The sequence below is a fragment of the Euleptes europaea genome, chromosome 8 (genome assembly GCF_029931775.1).
Source record: "Euleptes europaea isolate rEulEur1 chromosome 8, rEulEur1.hap1, whole genome shotgun sequence".
NCBI classification, from domain to species: Eukaryota; Metazoa; Chordata; class Lepidosauria; order Squamata; family Sphaerodactylidae; genus Euleptes; species Euleptes europaea.
This window is the reverse complement of record NC_079319.1, coordinates 58,686,909-58,706,931: the sequence shown is the minus strand read 5'-3', so window position 1 is coordinate 58,706,931 and position 20,023 is coordinate 58,686,909. Positions and strand designations below refer to the sequence as shown.

Below are 20,023 nucleotides of genomic sequence, written 5' to 3'. Positions count from 1 at the left end.
CAGTGATAAGCACACACTCTGCACTGCGGGTGAGGCTTGGGCAGGTTTAGAACCCGGGGCCGAGACTAATCTGAGGCCATCTGGTGGCCCCTGTAATGGTGAAACGGCAGGATACACATTCTGTAAACAAATATATCCAGTTCCTGTAGCAGTAATACCCTTCACAGGCCAACCGCTAGAAGTCACCACTGGAATACAAATTTTAGCAGAATAAACTCTAAAGTGTACTTTTCAACAGGACTTAGAATTACACACAGTATGATAAGCATGACTGACGGGGTAACTAATGGTGGGCTGCCGCAACTTGTAAAAATTAAGCTGGTCGGAAAAGAAAATGGAAATGTTTCCCATTCTTGAAGTGCATTACTCATGTATTAGTTATTTCAGAATACTGAAACATGGAATACACAGATAATATGCTTGATTTGGTTTTACAGAACTCCAGATAAAATGGCCTCCCATTGCATTTTGGAAATGCACGAGAAAATTCCTTTACAATGAGTAACACTCCTCAATAACTATTCACTACTATAACATACAGACTTACATCCAGCTATGAAGTTTTCACTTGTGTTCAAAAGATTGGAGACTTGTTCTTTATTAAATGACGTATAGTATGCAAGATCTGTCACCCATCTACCCTCTTCATTTTGATATACAACGTTATGAGATGACTCCTCTGAAAAAATAAAATGTTGCTTTTAGCTTTCCCCAAGTTGATCTCCCCACCCCCTCCCTCTGGCACCCATGCACTTGGCAGATTATAGAGTATCACGACCAGAAAACAGGTTCCTGATCAAACAACCTCATTTGACAATTAAGGGAAAGGGGGATAGATACACTGCAGGGAGGGAAGGAAGAAACAGGACTAATAAGCAATGCAAGTGAGCAAATGCAGTTATACACACTCAGGCTTCCCCACACTGGAGTTAAGCCAAATGCTTGATGAAATAATGGGGTTTAAGTAGTTTCACTGAAAGGCTAGATGCAAGGGCATTTTCATGCACATGGGCATCTTCACCTATACATTAAGTAAACAGCAGTAACCGATCTGTGTTAATAGGTCTCTGTGCTGTTTGCTTCACCCCCAGCACAAAAGCATTAGCAACAACCACCCACCAACACTTAGGTTCCCTCCGAATAAATTTAAAAGCACCAAACGTAAGCCAGCATTCAACTCACCTTCTGTAGTATCTTGATACTGGTCTGATCTCCGACAAGCACTTGGGGATAGGTACTCCTCCGCTAAAGGAACACTGCTTTCGTTAGCAACTGGATTCAGATGAGAACGCTGGGCTTGCTCCTCTGAGTGCCAGAGCTCAGAAGCAGCATTGTTACCATCAATATATTTAAAATATAGAGAATCTAGTTTTAGTTCAGCACAGCTGGTTGTGTCTGGGACATCCTTCAAACAAAAATAACAGAAACACACTTAAACATGAATGTAAAATATTCATTTGATTTCACCATCAAAAGTGACAATGAACAGAATTTTCCATTTCAGCTCTAAATATCTAGAATAGTTCCATGTTATTGAGTAAAGTCTGACATTGGTATCAAAGGGCTTTATTACTTGATACTCATTTTTCTTTTCACTACACCACCACAGCTGACCATCATCATCTGCATGAGATAGTGCATCTACTTTGCATGCAGAAGGTCCCAGGTTGAAGCCCCGGCATCTCCAGTTAAAGGGACTAGGCAAGGAGGTGATGTGAAAGACCTCTACCTGAGACCCTGGAGAGCCGCTGCTAGTCTGAGTAGACGATACTGACTTTGATGGACCAATGGTCTGATTCAGTATCAGGCAGTTATGTAAGGTAGGGACCCCGTTTGAAGAAGCAGGGCATTACAAAGCTCCAACAATAGCATCCTATTACCAAACAGCAGATGAATGGCAAGGCCACTGAAGCTATTATTGTGACTTGAGATGGGAAAACTGTCCATTTGTACCAGAGATCACGCTCTCTAGAGAAGCAAAAACAGTCTGGGTATAGTTCTTTACCCTGCCCAGCTTTTAGAGCAGGCAACCAGAAGAGTCTCATTAGCCACGTCATGATGTTATAGACCTGGCTATAGCCCTTCATGTACTGCAATCTTAAAATTATATTACCATAACACGGTCTACGTAAGGCTGCTCTGGAAGAGTTTTCTAACCGTTAGAGCAGTTCCTCAGTGAGACAGGCTTCCTTGGGAGGTGGTAAGCTCTCCTTCCCTGAAGGTTTTTAAACAGAGGCTAGATGGCCATCTGTCAGCAATGCTGATTCTATGACCTTAAGCAGATGATGAGAGGGAGGGCATCTTGGCCATCTTCTTGGCATGGAGTAGGGGTCACTGGGAGTGTGGGGGGGGGAGGTAGTTGTGAATTTCCTGCATTGTGCAGGGGGTTGGACTAGATGAGCCTGGTGACCCCTTCCAACTATGATTCTAAGACAGTTCAGAAATTTTATATGGTGCTGCCTACCAGCTGTTGGATACGGAACCTAGAACTGCTCCAGCTGTCTAGTCCCTTCAAAGCCAAATTCAAAGTACTGGTTATCCCCTCTAAGAACCATTACACCTTACCACCATATACCTTAGTTAGCACTAACTCCCCATTGTGAAGCTTCTCACTCCCAGCAGGACAGCGAGTTCTGCTTCATTCCACATTCCCTCTGTGGGTGAAACAGAGGAAGTACTCCTAAACAGGTCTACTCCAAAGTAAGGCCCACTTTAATCAATGGTGCTTACTTCCAGGAGAATGTTCTTAGGATTGCAGCCTAAGGCTTTCAAGCCGCAGGGAACATCCGTTTTAGGAACGGCACTAACCCTATGGAACGGCCTTCCAAGTAAAGCCTGCCGGACCTTCTCCTTGTCAGCATTCTTATTTACCAGAGAATTTTTAAACTGAACTGTTGGTTAACTTTCACTTCTAATTTTGCTTCTTAACATAAAAAGATATCACATTTTTTAAAAATCCATTTTAACTTTTTGTATGCTCCATTCATTAGTTTTCTAATAAAATTATCCAGACTCCCTCCAGATCTCACCCCAAACATTGAAGGCTAGCCTTACTAAATATTTGAATGGCGATGGTGGTGAAGGAGCAGTGTGGAAAAAAAGAGAGGTAGTTAACTGAAGCCCAGAGTGTTTTTAAGGAGATCTGGCCTGAGATCTTGGAATGGGGCAGACAATTGATAGAAAACAAAGTAACATCAGTAAGTCACATGAATTATGATTCATTAACCACAAAATGTCCCAGACATTAATACTGAACAAAATACTTTCCTGCTGAACTGAAAAAGCATGTAACAGCGCAAAAGCAAATTGTTCAGAGTAAACATTACCTTATAATAAGATGCATCTTCAGTAGAGACATATGGAGTCCGATTGTCAGTATCTTTTCTTACATTTCTGCCATTGTTGAATGCATTTGCTTTTAAGGCTGTTCCATCTTCACTACCATAGCCAGGGACGCCTGTCATGTTAAGAGGTTATTTTACATTGTTTCATGTTATTTCCAAGTTACCACAAAGTAAATAGCACTTTACGTTAAACATACCATTTGGAATTTTCCGCTGCATGACTGCTCTGCCAGGCACTAACCCCCCAATTTTTGTTTATTTTAACGATTTCACGTTTTTCTGCAAACCTGTGGCAATTTCCAAGTTTGTAGAAAGATCTGTCATGTATATTCATGTCTCTGGATTTAAGTATACATAGATTTAGCCACATTGAAAATTAAGATATATTGATGATGTATATACACTCTCTCTCACTCTCTCCCCTTGCATTACACAGGCTCATCCTTATTTATTATCTGCCCAGTGTCAGGAAAAGGTAGAAGCGAGGTACCCACATGCAGTATTACTTATCTATGGACAAGGGCAGGGGTGTCAAACATAAGGCCCAAGGGCCAGATTTGGCCCCTTGAGAGCTCTTATCCAGCCCGTGAGCCAGCTGAGGAAGTCTCGCCACATTCTCAATCTGGGCTGGCGAGGCATGGCCCAGCCTGACCAAGTGATATTTATGTCATATCTGGCCCTTGTAACAATTGAGTTCAACCCCCCTGGACTAGGGTGATGATTTTAAATGTTACAGTGAGGGGAAAAAGTATTTGATCCCCTGCTAAATTTGCCCGTTTGCCCTCTGACGAAGAAATGACCAGTCCATAATTTTATTGGTAGGTTTGTTGTAGCTGTGAGACAGAATAACAATAGGAAAACCCCCAGAAACCCAGAAGACAAAAGTCAGAGATTGATGTGCATTATAATGAGGGAAATAAGTATTTGATCCCCTATCAACCAGCCAGATCCTAACCCTAACCCTCAACCTCCTTGTAGCTGTGAGAGACAGAGGAGAACTGGGTGATTCAGATGTGCATTGGCAAACTGCAGACGGGCCTGTACATGTGCTGTCTTGAGCAAGGGGACCTTGCAGGCTCTGCAAGATCTCAGTCCTTCACGGCGTAGTGTGTTACCAACTGTTTTCATGGTGACTATGGTCCCAGCTGCCCTGAGATCATTGACAAGTTCCCCCCGTGTAGTTCTGGGCTGCTTCATCACAGTTCTCATGATCATTGCAACTCCACGAGATGAGATCTTGAATGGAGCCCCAGACCGAGGGAGGTTGAGGGTTAGGGTTAGTCTGGCTGGTTGATGGGGGATCAAATACGTATTTCCCTCATTATAATGCACATCAATCTCTGACTTTTGTCTTCTGGGTTTCTGGGGGTTTTCCTGTTGTTATTCTGTCTCTCACAGCTACAACAAACCTACCATTAAAATTATGGACTGGTCATTTCTTCGTCAGAGGGCAAACAGGCAAATTTAGCAGGGGATCAAATACTTTTTTCCCTCACTGTATAATGAGAAGCCTATTGTTAACTTGCATCAAACGGAACAAAGTCATTAAATCTGACATTATAATCTTTCAAGATTGCTTAAAAAAATCCTTTGTTATTTTCTGCTTAGTTGGGATTATTCTTCAGTCATTATATAGTTATGGTACAATCTGTTTGCTTCACATTAATGACTGAAACATAAGCAACATTATACCAGAAGTCAGTGTTTCCCAAGCAGCATATCATGGCACTAACATTGTTCCTATAGTTATTTAAGTTTTACTTTATTTCTTAATAAAGTACACACACATTAAGAACTGTATCTTGAATCCTATTAATGGTATTTACATTGGATCTTATGTTACCACACAAAAGTAGAAGCTATATATGAACACATTCCCATCTCCTTATTTAACAATGCTGTACTTTCCTCGCTTGGGTTATTTTTATGTAGTATGCATTTTAAACAGATGGTTAAACTGTGTTAAGGCATTGCAGTGTCTTTTTCAGGACATATTTGAAATAATAAGCTGTTTGATACCAAAAATGAGACACATGTTCAATAGCAAGGAATGTGTTCAACAAATGACACACTACAGCTCACTTACCTACTACATGAGAACTGACCAGTGGTGAACCTTTTGTTGTTGTAGTAGGTATTTCGGATATGATCCTTTCCATTTCAGAAGGTTTATCAGAATTATAGTTCTGTAACAGACCCTGTTCAAGAGCTAGGCACTCATTTTCCTATCAGGGAAATAAAGGATCAGATTGTCTTATTAACAGAGTACACTGTACAATAACAGATGGGCTGTTCTTAGAGGTTTAATGTATATTGCGTTTAAGTTCTAAAAACTTTGATTAATTTTTATCTATACTCTAGAAGTTATTGCACCAAGCTTAGTTATTCACATACACCTCTTGCTTTGCTGCTATGGGCAACATGAATTGCTGGATTTTTTTTACTGTGTTCAGCTTCCATAAACTCATGCAAATCTTCATCACTCTCAACAGGAGACTCCATTCTTGATGCAGCTCGGCAACTATTAAGTACTTGGAATTTTTCCTAAAGAATTTTACAAGTTTTTGATGTGTTTCATTATATACTATCTCTACAATACTTTACCTATGTCAAAATTCAAAGTGAAATTATTCAGGTTGACAAGTTTAATTAATATCTCAAGATTGCTATCCGAATGCTATGAGAACTGCTAGCTTCTCTTGGGCTTGGCCAGCTATCTAAAAGGATCTGGCCCCCCCCCCCAATTCTAATGGAAAATAGTTGCTATTTCACTGAAGTTTATTGCTATTCTAAACTTTAGGTTATCATTTTCATCCTGCTATGATTTGTCCTGTTACTCAGTAACGTGGAATATATTATTAATATTAAAGTGAAACATACTTATTCTTGTTATTACTTATTATCAATTTTAACTTAAATGGCAATAAAGCCTTTAGAACCATTGAACCCAAATTAAAGATTATAGCCTGATACCGAATACAGAATCTCGCTACCAAGTTCATATTTGGTAATTACTACTGTGCTCACTTCTACAATTTGATAGCCATAAAAAAGTGCAGTGCATTTAATCCACATTATCTGGGCAATTCAAGACATGCTGGATTCCTGATTTCAGTCATTTTCCATTAAAAATGATGTTACATCTTCATGAGATGCCCAAGTTCACCAAAATCAAATGATCTTATGGAACACCATACTTCTCTCTCTGCTTATTCTCCACAATGATGTCCTGTTAATTTAGGCATTTGCCAAATGTCATTTGGCTATGCAATTTTTAAAAATTTATTTGTTATTTAAATACTCCTAGTAAATCATCAGCCCCCTGAATTCTGTTAACTGAAGGTTTTATAACTACTTTGTACTAGACACTAATCTGCAAACATGAAAATAAAAGTAACTGAGAAGGAAAATGAGACAACAAAACACACTCACTTGGACACAGTAATAGAATGAAACAAGTTCATCCAACCCACAAAGTCCTCCGGAATAAAAACAACTAAGGAGATGCATTAAGTTGGGGAATGAGGCCACACGGACCTCCTGAGGGAGAATATCTCAGTCAGACTGCAACGACTAAAAAGCCCTGTCTCACATACCCACAACTCTGTGCTTCTGACACCACTGAAACAAAAGATCTATGGTCATGGCCAGAGGCAGTCCTTCAGTTAACATTTTAAAGCTCTAAACAATGTTGGTTAAGGGTATCACACACACACTTTCAGTTGGGCCCATAAACAGACAATCAGCCAGCAAAACTGACACAGCAGCACTAAGGTTATGTGATTTCTACCGGATTTTTACCATGCATTTTTTACACCAATTGTAGTTTCTAAACACTTTCCAGCGGCAGCCTCATATGAAGCATGTTGCAGTAGATTAATCTGCATATCGCTAAGGTACATGTAAGTACGACCAGACCTCAGTTCCCTCCAACCCCCTAGCTACATGGACAGGCACTATGTTGAGACATTACGGGCAATGCCATGTCTGTGCATCCCTCCCAATGCATTCATCCAACCTTTCCCCTCTAAGCATGAAGGGGAAGAATGTGGGATATATGTACGATGTTCAAATCCATCTCACATCCTGTTTAAGGAAGAGAAAGGAAACAGTGTAAGAGCACCATGCTCTGGTTTAGATCCTTTAAAGTAAGCGAAGAACCATTCTGCATGTTCAAGAATGGCATTCTATGTTTACCCCACCTTTAAGGAAATAAAATAATTTGTACATGTGATCAAAACAGACATGATGTACATGGCGCCTACGAGCCTTCTACTACGACCTTGAATTTTCGCTTAGGGGTACCTCTTCCGGAAGCAATTCCATCATGGCTTTGATACATTTGTCATGTTCATCTTCTTCATTATCATCCACTTGCATTTCAGGCAGTGCCAGTTTCTCAAAGTAGGACTCCAATTGATCATCACAGAACTCTTCCTCCCCAATATCATCCTCTGTAGGGATAAGAGTGGATTTTGTCATTAGCGCTGATCTGGTTTGTTTGAATTTACTATCCTAAAGGCATGCATTCTTCCCACATTTAGTAATTTTTGCTGTAGTAAACACCAGGTTACACAGAGCAACTTGGTTTGCATACTTATTGGAAATAAAATCTGGAAGTATGCTCAATAATTCAAACTGTTTTAACTCTACCTGAGGAATGGTCTTCTAAGCTTGCAAAGGTCAATAGTCTTTCATTTTCTATTAAGCTGGAGAAGCCGATCATATCATTGTCACCTGCTGTATTTTTGGTCCATTTCTGACTAGGTTTAAATGAAGAAAACTGTGAACAAAAGCCAACAAATCCATGTTAAGAACTTTTACTTGTTGAATTAATTTCAAAGCCTAAAAGTTTTCTTGTTGGATCTAATCAAAAGTGTCCAGTGTCGTATGAGAAGGTGTGGAGCCTTTTAATTTTAGATATCTTCACAACTCAAAGTAGCAAATAACTTATCTTACTCTATGAACTTTTAAAATAAATGGCTGCCTTTTCTTGAATATGTGGAGATGGGGACATCACGAAGTAAACGATGCCCATGAAACTATTATATGGTTTGCATTTATTAAGTTCTGTTAGTGAATACAAAAAATGGTATGATTTCTGTAAAAAGCACCAATGTATAATAGACCAAGTAATGGAACATATCTCGACTGTACAAGGATATTTAATCTACTGCTGTTGTATTTTTATTTTTGTTATAATAAACTAAACTTAAAATAAAGAGTTATTTTTAAAAGTACCCAATGTCTAGCAAGATATCTTGTAGGAAGCTCAAAAGAAAACCATAATAAAATTGGTATCTCAGAATATCTGCAGCATATGTGCTAGGGCAGGGTTCCCCAAAATGGCACCTGCAAGCACCTCCCCAGACAACTGCTGTGTGTGTCAAGAAAGTAAGTGAGGTCATTGGGAAGGCAGAAGTAGTGACTAGCTTTTGTGTGTGTGTGTGCTGTCAAGGCACAGCTGACGTATGGCAACCCCGTAGGGTTTTCAAGGCAAGAGACATTCAGAGGTGGTTTGCCATTGCCTGCCTCCGTTGTCATGACCCTGGTACTCCTTGAAGGTTGCCCATCCAAATTCTAATCAAGGTCAACCCTGCTTAGCTTCTGAGATCTGATGAGATCAGACTAGCTTGGAGCTAGCCAGGTCTGGGGAAGCAACTAGCTGCCTTCATTCAAATGAAGGGGCTTTTCACATGGCTCATCCCAACCACTCATTGGAGAAGTATCCAAGATCCTGCAAACAGAACTTGGGGATCAGCTGTAGTAGTGGGGGCCAGGGACCACTAGAATGGCCCCTGGATTAGCTTTCCAGGGGAGGTACGTGCAGGAGTGGCATCCAGATTAGTTGTCCAGTTGGGGCAGGAGGGAGCAAAGCAAGGTGAATTTTCTACAATTCAAGCTGTAGCAGTAGAACAAATGCATACAGAATAACCACCACGAATTTCACAATAGACCTATGTATCCTTAAGAAATGGTGAGAAAGATGTGCTGCAGGCATGAGGAAAAACTTTCTACCACCAACAATAAACCAATCAAAGACTCGGCTGATTTACTTTGTATGTTTCCACGGTTATGGGAAGCATTTCGTATGTGCCTTTCAGAACATAAAATCTGAATGACAACCTAAGAAACTTTTTAAAGCAAGTCTTCATGACTGAAAGCAATCTTCCTTTTAGAAGCTGATGCCTATTTGACGTTAATTTGATAGACGAGAGATTTAAAGCATTCTCCTCCCAACCGTTTTAGTGGGTGGGGGGGAGAACAAGACAGGAAGTACTACTTGAACATGGGACTCTTCTAACACTGAGATTACATGTTCTGTCACAGTAAAATGTACACTCATGTATTCAGTTGTCTCACTCACAACATTTCTCTCTGACAGAACATATAGCCTAAGGCTTGCACTCTCCCATTTTAACCAGATATAATTAAGGGGGGAAACTTTTTCTCTCTCTCAGCTGTACTGCAGATTCTGCACTCCCCAACAAATCTGTACAATACTACTATAGCCAGAGTGCAAAATGGTTCAATTGTAGGACACAAATAAGACTTCACGCTTTGTATGGTTAGGCAGATCTTGCGCCAGGAATCCCCAACCTTTTTGAGCCTGCGGTCACCTTTGGAATTCTGACACAGGGTAGTAGATGCACAATGGCTGCCGCAAGAGGCAGATCCAGCCACAAAATGTCAGGGAGTGAGGTTATGCAGCAACTCTTCAACATTTCAGGCAGAAGCCATGTTTGATAGGATGACTTTTAAAATAAATCTATTGTTCTAAAATGTTTTCTGACATACATACAGCCTACCTTCAGTCATACAGTGAAGATCCTTTTGCTGTGATGGCTGCTGCTGCCAAAACAGCTTTTTAAAAACCTGCACAGCCAATCAGACCTTCAACCATCACAAGAAGCCCTGCTGAGCAAAACCCCACCAACTTTCTAAAAACACTTTGCAGGAGCCAAGAAAGGTGTTGGTGGGTGCCATGGAGCCCATGGGTACCAGGTTGGTGACCCCTGTCCTATACTAATGCAATCTACTTCCAGTGAAAGGTACCCCCATACTAGAGAATCTTTACCTTGCCATCTTGACTCTTTCTTCCTGAAAAGGAACATATTCCAGTGGTTAAATCTGAAAGGTAAAAAGCAATTAATGATTTCCCACGTAAACGATTAACACATTACCTAGTCAAGTCCACGACTAGGATCAACAATTAGTCTGTCATAGAGCAGAGGTGTGCACAGGCTGATTCTCCCCCTCTCTTCCCCCCCCCCTTAACATTCAGCTGCTCTCTGCATGCCATCCCTTCTGGACATATTTAATATTCATCTAACTGATGTTTATACTTACCCTTCTTTTTTGGGTTAATTTACAACGTCATGTTTTTCTGCAGTAGACTAAGTGTGTCCACATTATGCAGCTTTTACTCACACAGGGAACTGTTTAGTGCCAAGCAGATATCCATGATCAACTCACAGGCGAGGGAAAGTCTCACTCATCACTGCTAGTCCCTGCATCCTCCTGAAATTTCTGGAGTCCTGCTGCTGTTTCCCCTGCTCATCCCTCCCTTCCCTCAGATCTTTCCTTCTCTGCAGCCAACGTATGGTGACCCCTTGGGATTTTCCAGCCAAGAGACATTCAGAGGTGGCTTGCCATTGCCTGCCTCTGCGTAGCGACCCTGGACTTCATTGGTGGTCTTCCATCCAAATACTAAGAAAGGGTTATCCAGCTTAGATTCTAAGATCTAATGAGATCGAACTAGCCTGGGTCATCCAGGTCAGGGCACGATCAGAATTAGATACAGTTAGTGACATTATATACAAGTACCATGCTGTTAATCAATAGCATATTGATCATACATTAAAAATGCATTGGGTAGCACTAAATCTCAGTATTCTGAAAATATAATGGAAAACTGCAGGGATGGCATACCTTCCAGATGTTCAAGGGGAATATCACACAGCACATCCTGACTGTTATCCAAGCATTCATCATTGCAGTTTTGGCTTTTAATTCTCTGCAAATAATTAGATTCTTTTTTCTGGACTGATTCCAAGAGTGTTTCTACAGGTTTATTACAGTTGCCTCTGAAATAGAATAGATGTTATAACCATTGCATTACAATGGCTACTACTTTAATTTTGTGCATTGTATTTGTTTAAATAACATCCAAGACAGCTCAAACCATATCGTTTGACCTAGTTCCAAGTCACACCACCTCCTAAGAGGTGCCCCCCCCCACTGGAATGCACTGTAAATGTGATAAACTTGGAGTGCAAACTTGTTAAAAAATAAAGCCTCACATCGGGTTAATGTATGTTTGAATAAAGGTGTTTCTAAAGAAATGGTACTGATCTGTGATGGAAAAAAAAGATTAGAGTCAAAGTTAGTAAATGGTACTAGGGTTAGAAAAGAGCAAGAGTCCAGTAGCACTTTCAAGACTAACAAAACCCTGAAACTAATGATTTTGTAGACAGCTGGCTGAAATACAATTTATGCAAGATTTAGCTCCATCATTTAAAGAGAGAAGCTCTACATGATAGACTGTACAGATTACTCATGTTCCATCACTGAGGGCAAATGGGGGGATATCCAGTCATTTAATGGATTTGTTTCCAGCAGTAATATTTTCCAGTTTCCTCAATTGGTAACAAGAGCAGACTACCTTAGTTATTACTTGTCATTTAGTTTAAAGATTTAATAAGCAATTTAGTTTTATTCAGTATAGAGCTCTTCTACATGCCAAAGTACTCAAAAAACTTAAAGGAACAGAGTTAACTTGAGAAATGGAATACCACAGACATTTACATTCAAGACCTATGTTAGTGTCTCAAGGAGAAATGAATTTTCTTTTGAACGGACACAGCATATAGGAAGAGCAACAGTATGTTTATTTACTTCGATTATGCCCTGCCTATCTCCCCAACAGGGCCCGAGGAGGCTTATGCTGTTCTCCTCCCCTCCATTTTATCCTCATGACAACACTGTGAAGTAGGTTAGGCCGAGAATGTGAGACTGGCCCAAGGTCACCCAGCAAGCTTCTATGGATGAGTGGAGGCTAGAACCTGGGTCTCCCAGACAACAGACTGACACTATAATCTGACGCTAACCACATTGGCACAGAGCAAATAGTTAATTTTTGATGCCCTGAATCACAGGCAAACTCACACAAGCATTTGCTACCCAGATGATCACAACCTGCCTCCCTGTTTATTATAAGACAATCCTTAAATGCCTTACCAGTTAGTCAAACAAAATCAGTTTGTGGTTTTGTTAAATATGAAATCTTTAAGGTAAATCTTACGTTTAGTCAATAAGGCTTAGTCTCATGACACTGACTAGCACTTGCAAGAACAAAAACTTTAAAAGCACTCAATACCACATAAACTACAGATTTTACCTTGCCTATTTGTCAAAGAAAAATCAGTTTGAGACATTGAGTAGACATTTTTCTTACATTGTATCCTGTAAGATAAGTGCAAGCTTCCTCCTTGGATCAGAGGCAGATTCACCACTGCTTGACAAGGGTGGCTGAACAGACAATCTCTCTTCCACATAAGATGCTTGATCGCAAAGCCTACATTAAAAAGAAAAATCTAATCACGCTGCGTTCATACTATGCTTATGAAAAGCAGTTTCAGCAAAGAAAGCATAAATATAATTTGCTTAATGACTGAGTTCCAGCTATGCAGGTATACTAACACAACGTTACTTGGCAGCACCGAAAATGCAGCCTTTGATATCTGGCTTTCATGTTTTTCTTTCTGAATCTTCTACTCTTTAGTGATGGTGTACTTTATAAGACAGGACATATTTCAAATCTTCTGGTACTAAACACAATCAGAAAAGACGGCTGAATTGTATTCCCCCCCATCACCCATGTGCAGTGAGATCATCAGTGGGCCCCAAATTTATGACTGCATTCCTTGCCCTAGACGCAAATGCCCAAATAACAACATCCCGCCCACGGGTGTTCAAGATACTTCTCAAGAAAGCAAAATAAAAACACAAGTTCAGTGGCACCTTTAGAGATCAGCAAAATTTATTCCAGCAGATGTTGTGAGCCAGAGCTCACTTCATCATGCAGCTGATGGAAGTGAGCTCTGACTCACAAATGTTTCCGCTGGAATTTTTTTTTTTTTTTTTTTTTTTTGGTCTCGAAAGATGCCACTGGATGCATTTTATTTTTCTGCTACAAATTAACACAGCTACCCATTTGGAATTATATTCTAGAGAAAGAAGATTCAATATACGGGGTTAGCAGAGGTTCGGTGTTCAGAAATACCATGTATCTCCCATGTTGATTATTATGCAATACACACACTAAATAAGATCCCGCTTCTGATTTCAGCACACACTGGGAAAGAAAGAATCCCAGAAGATTATTTTTTTTTGCTTCCTATTTAAGAACATAAGAAAGGCCCTGCTGGATCAGACAAAGGCCCATCAAGTCCAGCAGTCTGTTCACACAGTGGCCAACCAGGTGCCTCTAGGAAGCCACAAACAAGACGACTGCAGCAGCACCATCCTGCCTGTGTTCCACAGCACCTAATATAATAGTCATGCTCCTTTGATACGAGAGAGAATAGGTATGCAGCATGACTAGTATCCATTTTAACTAATAGCCATGAATACACCTTTCCTCAATGAATATGTCCACTCCCCTCTTAAAGCCTTCCAAGCTGGCAGCCATCACCACATCCTGGGGAAGGGAGTTCCACAATTTAACTATGCGTTGTGTGAAAAATACTTCCTTTTACCTGTTTTGAATCTGTCACCCTCCAGCTTCAACAGATGACCTCGCGTTCTAGTATTACGGGAGAGGGAGAAAAACTTCTCCCTGTCCACTCTCTCCAAACCATGCATAATTTCATAGACCTCTATCATGTCTCCCCTTAGCAGCCTTCTTTCCAAGCTAAACAGCCCTAAGCGTCTTAACCGCTCCCCACAGGACAGTTGCTCTAGCCCCTAATCATTTTGGTTGCTCTTTTCTGCACCTTCTCAAGCTCTGTAATATCCTTTTTTAGGTGTGGTGACCAGAACTGTACACATTATTCCAAGTGTGATCTCACCATAGATTTGTACAAGGGCAGTACGATATCAGCAGTTTTATTCTCTATTCCTCGTCTAATTATGGCCAGCATGGAATTTGCCTGTTTTACAGCAGCTTCACACTGGGTTGACATCTTCATTGAGCTATCCACTACCACCCCAAGATCCCTTTCTTGGTCTGTCGCTGCCAGCACAGATCCCATCAGTGTATATGTGAAGTTGGGATTTTTTGCCCCAATATGCATCACTTTACACTTGCTCACATTGAATCTCATTTGCCATTTTAACTTGTTCTAACACAGGGGTGGGGAACCTTCTTTCCACCAAGGCCATTTGGATATTTATAACATCATTCACGGGCCATACGAAATTATCAACTTAAAAATTAGCCGACCAAGCCCCAAGCAGGCACACAGCCACACAACTGAGTTGCTCCTGCTCCACATGGTTGGGGCTGGATTCTGCAGCCAGTTCCTGCTACCTCCGCCTGCAGGGATGAAATAAGGGCACAGTGGCTAAGAACTTGCCCCTCCCCAAGCATTCTGACTAAGCCCCCTTTAATCCCTCCATTGTCGCCACTTCCGCCCCCAGCCCTCTTGTAGTACAGAGGGAATGCATTTCTCCAGGGCCAGGGTGGGAAAGGGTTAACACAGTTTCTTGGGCGGTCCTAGCAGCTCCATAGCTAACGACTCTTCTGCAAGGTGGGGAAAGGGTTGCTTTTCTCAGCAAAACAAACTCACTTGAATAGAGGCTATTCCTGTCTGTGGAGGGGGCGAATCGCCAGTCTTAGATCCTTCTGAGCTAGAGATCTGCCAGGACGCACAAAGGGCCAGACCAAAGGACTTCGTAGGCCTTAAACGACCCCCGGGCCTGACGTTCCCCACCCGTTCTAACATTTCAACTTGTTCTAACAATAATATCACAAATAAAATCCTGATGAGTGCTTATTTCAACAATTAAACAATAAGACCTAATATCGAGTTTTAATTTTAACTATATAATAATTCACACAATTATTTATCAAACAGAGAACCAGTCCATCATGATAGTCAAGTTCAGAGATAATTTTAAATTCAGAAATTAACAGCTATGAACAATCCACTTCTCTTTTTTCGCTGGAATCCCCTCAAGCATTTAATCTGGAATTTAACAAATCTTACCTTTCATGACAGCCAGTTTTCTGTCTGGCTTCAGTTGAAGCAGCAACTGGCAAACCAAAGTTTGATGCTATTGTAATATTGTCCCAAATTTCACTGGTGCGACTAGTTAGTGAGTTAGCCAAGAAGCTTGGAAATGTCTCATCTTCAATGTATCTGAAGTCTTCCATAACAATGCATCACATAATCTTTTCGAAATCTTCAAAAAACATAGAAAATGGGAAAGACAGTGAGAAACTATTATTAAAGTATCATTAAAGTACTATATATAATTTTGATCACATACACTTGCCTCATTTTTCTCGCTCCTTTGATTACATTGAGAATCTGTTTTAAAGTATTGCCAGAGCTCAATTTAGTTAAAAAGAAACACACCACTTTGCCTTTGCGACTATCAAAACAAAAGTAATAGGATTCTTCAGAAAGGTTACTATTGTTCTTTCAAGTATGGCCTAGAAATTCCAAAAACAAAGAAAAACAATGTTGAAGGACTGGAACAGGTACTAGAATTTTTTTTTGGAAGCAGACTGACATTATGGTCCAAAATTAGACCTACACTTGCCAGTGTCACAAAAACCTGTAGTAACTCACCACATAGTCAGATAATCCACAAACGCAAGTTCTCCAATAGCTTTAAAAGCACAGAAAACTGCAAGCATTAGTTGTCAGAAACATAATTCTCCTAATTAAACCAATTCTTTCCAGTGTAGGCCTCTTCAACGATAAGCTGAGTTATATTTAGCTTTTAAAGCTGATCAGTATGGATTTCTTGCTGTGTTCCTAGAGTTCAGCCCTTTTCATCAGTCAGATACAAACAGCAGCATACACACCACCGCTTTAAGGTCCTTTAAACTAATGAAACTCTTTGAAAACAGTTCAACCAATAAAAATACCACATTCTCTATTTCTTACATTCAGAAAGAACTCTGAATTATGACAAGATTTTTGGCAACTCAAGAGATACACCGACAGAATAACCAAGTAAAAGCTCTTCAAGCCAATGACAATGTTTTTAAACAAATGCCTGTATTTAACTTGCAGTTGCTCATGGAAACCAACACTTTATTAGTTAAATTCAAACCTGGGCAACTGTTTGTTTCTTTTTGTTTTTACAGTAGTGCCAGGATACATTAGAGGCCTTGAGCGGAGAGCCCTACTTGCCAGCCTGCGTCAGAAGTGCCAGACCTCTGTAAAAGCAGTGTTAAGATCGGGGCTCTGTACATGCTCAGGAAACGTACCAAACATACTGAAAGAGTAACCATTCACAATAGACCGAGGGCTGAGTCTTGACCTAACCAACCTCAGAACCAGACAGGGCACAGATCTCTGGGGCACCCTTATGTGGGCTCTTCCCTTCTTCCTTGTAAGAACATAACGTAAGAAAGGCCCTGCTGGATCAGACCAAGGCCCATCAAGTCCAGCAGTCTGCTCACACGGTGGCCAACCAGGTGCCTCCAGGAAGCCCACAAACAAGGCGACTGCAGCAGCACCATCCTGCCTGTGTTCCAAAGCACATAATATAATAGGCATGCTCACATGAAGCTGCCCTGTACTGACTCAGACCCCCGGTCCATCAAAGTCAGTATTGTCTACTCAGACCGGCAGTGGCTCTCCAGGGTCTCAGGCAGGGGTCTTCCACATCACCCACTTGCCTAGTCCCAGTTTAACTGGAGATGCCGTGGATTGAACCTACCACTGAGCCACGACCACTCCTCTGATCCTGGAGGTATGCCTCATGACTAGTTCACAGTGGGTAGCCGTGTTAGTCTGTCTTCAGTAGTAGAAAAGGGCAAGAGTCCAGGAACACCTTAAAGACTAAAAAAAATATTTTCTGGTAGGGTATGAGCTTTCTTCGTATCTGAAGAAGTGAGCTGTGGCTCACGAAAGCTCGCACCCGACCAGAAAGTCTTTAAGGTGCTCCTGGACTCTTGCCCTTTTCTACTCACGACTAGTGTTCATTTTGACTAGTAGCCATGAACAGCCCTCTCCCCTATGAACATGCCCACTCCCCTCTTAACGACTTCCAAGTTGGAAGCCGTCACCACATCCTGGGGCAGGGAGTCCCACAGCTTAACCTCCACAGGGTGCCTTGGCAACCCGCAAAGGCACCCCTGTCCCCACCAAGGCAAAAGGCGCTGAAGAAAAAAAGCGCCTCCTCCCTCCCCTCGGCACCCGTGGAAAAGAAGTGCGGCAAAAACGCGCCCCCTTCCGCCGCCCCCCCCCCCGAGACTGAACCGCCCAGGTCCCCTCGCCTCTCGCTCACCACCTGGCTGCCTCCCAAGACGCCGAGGGAAGGAGAAGAGAAACCGAGGGTTTGAATCACGCGGCAAAGGCGGGTCTAGCCACGGCGGAGGGAGACCTCCCAAGCCGAGTCAAACCGACGCGCGTTTTCAAAACGGAAAACGCACCCGGAGTCGAGGCGAGTCGAAGCGCAGCGCCTCGAGGCTCGCGAAGCGGCGTCACGCCCCACGCAGCCTCATCGCCGCTCCCTTCGCGACGGGTTCTTTCGCCGCGGCAAGAACCGCCTCCCTTTTCCTGGCCCGCGCGCAGACCGGGGTCTTTTTCCGCCCTGCGTTTTGCATAAGAGCGGGAGGGGGGAGGCGGGGCAGGCGAGCCCAGGGCGGTTTCTATTGGCCCGAGAGAAAGACCGGAAGAAAAGTGTTCTGGTTTTGTGATTGGATGAGGCGCGCGGAACGTGACCACTTTTCAAACAGCCTAGGAAAAGGTGGGCTTTTGGTTGCTTCCAGAGCGGCTATAAGGAAATTTAGAATTTAGTCAGGTGTTTTTTTTTGGTTCGGTCTTTGTCAGCCCCGTGAGATAAGATAGAGTGGCCTCCTCTTGCTTAGCGTTCCTCCATTGGGGTCTCTAGTAAATTATCTTAAGAGGGTAATTCACAGTGGGTCGCCGTGTTAGTCTGTCTGCAGTAGTAGAAAAGGGCAAGAGTCCTGGAGCACCTTAAAGACTAACAAAAATATTTTCTGGCAGGGTATGAGCTTTCGTGAGCCAAAGCTCACCTTCAGATATCTGAAGAAGTGAGCTGTGGCTCTCGAAAGCTCATACCCTGCCAGAAAATATTTTTGTTAGTCTTTAAGGTGCTCCAGGACTCTTGCTCTTTTCTATCTTAAGAGGGGGTTGCTTTAAGAGGGGAGGAAAGTTTGTGTCCTTAAAAATTATAAACATGGGGGGGGGGAACTTTACGGAAGTCCAAAATGTTAGGACGTTGCAGCAGGACTTGCAGCACCTTAACTTTCTTATTCTAGCAAAAGCGTCAGAACCCTTTTTATCGGACTCATGAAATGGATCTCCCTTTTGGCAGACACACAAAGTTATGGGGAAAGGATAAAGTCACAAGAAAGGGACTCCAACGTGAAACTACTGAATTAAAAGTCAAGTGTTGGTTGCTGTTTCCACCGCGTGAACGGAGGGTCCAGACTAAGGATTTTACAGGCATTACTGAGGTTAATCGCTTTAGCAAAATTAAGCAGATCACGGCTGTTGCAAATTATCACTGTACTATCTGCTTAATGCATTTCATGGCATTTTGACCGTTTATATTCTTTTGTGTCTTGGGCAACTGCAAACCCACCTGTGATTTTTAAAAAGGGTTCGGGCACTCCCCCCCCCCGGAAATTAATTTGGTTAAATTAAAAAAAAAAGCTGGGGCAGTTTACAGGCACGGAATTACTAAATAGTAAGCTGCTAAACAATTACATTCCTAAACATCAAATGCTTTCCAAGTTATTTACATCTGGACAGTGGACTGCCCTTGGCTGCTTAACATTGGATGCTTTTGTTGATTTCAATCTATCCTCTTTCAAGTGTGAAAACCCAGGCAGAATCATTTGAAGGAAATGGTTTTCTATAACAAATTCGTTCTGGAAATCGAATCATATACCAGTTATAAATAGCTCCATTTGGTGGAAAGAAAAACTGTGACTGAACCTTCCATTGCCTTTTCCAGTGTGGTGGAAGCAGTAACATTGCTGTTGTGATTCTCAGCTAGCAGGCTATTACACTCAGATGCAGTAGCCTCGTGATTATATTATTTATTAGATTATTATTCCCAACATGCAACCCACTCCACATACAGTACACAACAAACCACAGAATTTTTCAAAAGCTACTTATTGCATGGTTTGCTGTCCAAAATAAAAGCAACAGCATAATTTGAATTCTTGGGTTTGACTGACGGAGTTTAGCTCTCATCACTGCCTCAAGTAAAAAAATTCCAAGTCAATATTCGAATTTGAGCAACAGTGGCAGATACATCGAAATAGGAATGCAACCCTTAGTAACTTACCTTAATTTATCACTGCACTTTTAATTGACTATAAAATATTTTATTTTAGTAGATATTAGTTTCCAAAACAGTTCACACCTCCAATGTAACAATATAAAGCATCTCCCTAAAGACATTAAAAAAAATCAATCCAAGAATAAAGACCATAAAAATAATTAGAAACACAGCAG

The 20,023-nt window shown here is 41.6% G+C and overlaps 1 protein-coding gene across 1 annotated transcript in view; it reads right to left on the bottom strand.

Moving 5' to 3' along the window:
- The window catches only part of CEP192 (centrosomal protein 192), a 68,681-nt gene extending 52,958 nt beyond the window's left edge, over nt 1–15,723 (bottom strand). The window contains exons 1-11 of the mRNA XM_056854941.1: nt 15,557–15,723; nt 12,802–12,921; nt 11,277–11,431; nt 10,423–10,475; nt 7,998–8,127; nt 7,650–7,798; nt 5,739–5,888; nt 5,431–5,569; nt 3,327–3,457; nt 1,183–1,405; nt 548–679 (exon numbers count right to left, since the gene is read on the bottom strand). Coding sequence (XP_056710919.1) covers nt 548–679; nt 1,183–1,405; nt 3,327–3,457; nt 5,431–5,569; nt 5,739–5,888; nt 7,650–7,798; nt 7,998–8,127; nt 10,423–10,475; nt 11,277–11,431; nt 12,802–12,921; nt 15,557–15,723 — 1,549 coding nt within the window. The remainder of the gene's footprint in view (nt 1–547; nt 680–1,182; nt 1,406–3,326; nt 3,458–5,430; nt 5,570–5,738; nt 5,889–7,649; nt 7,799–7,997; nt 8,128–10,422; nt 10,476–11,276; nt 11,432–12,801; nt 12,922–15,556) is intronic.
- Nucleotides 15,724–20,023: the final 4,300 nt, after the last annotated feature.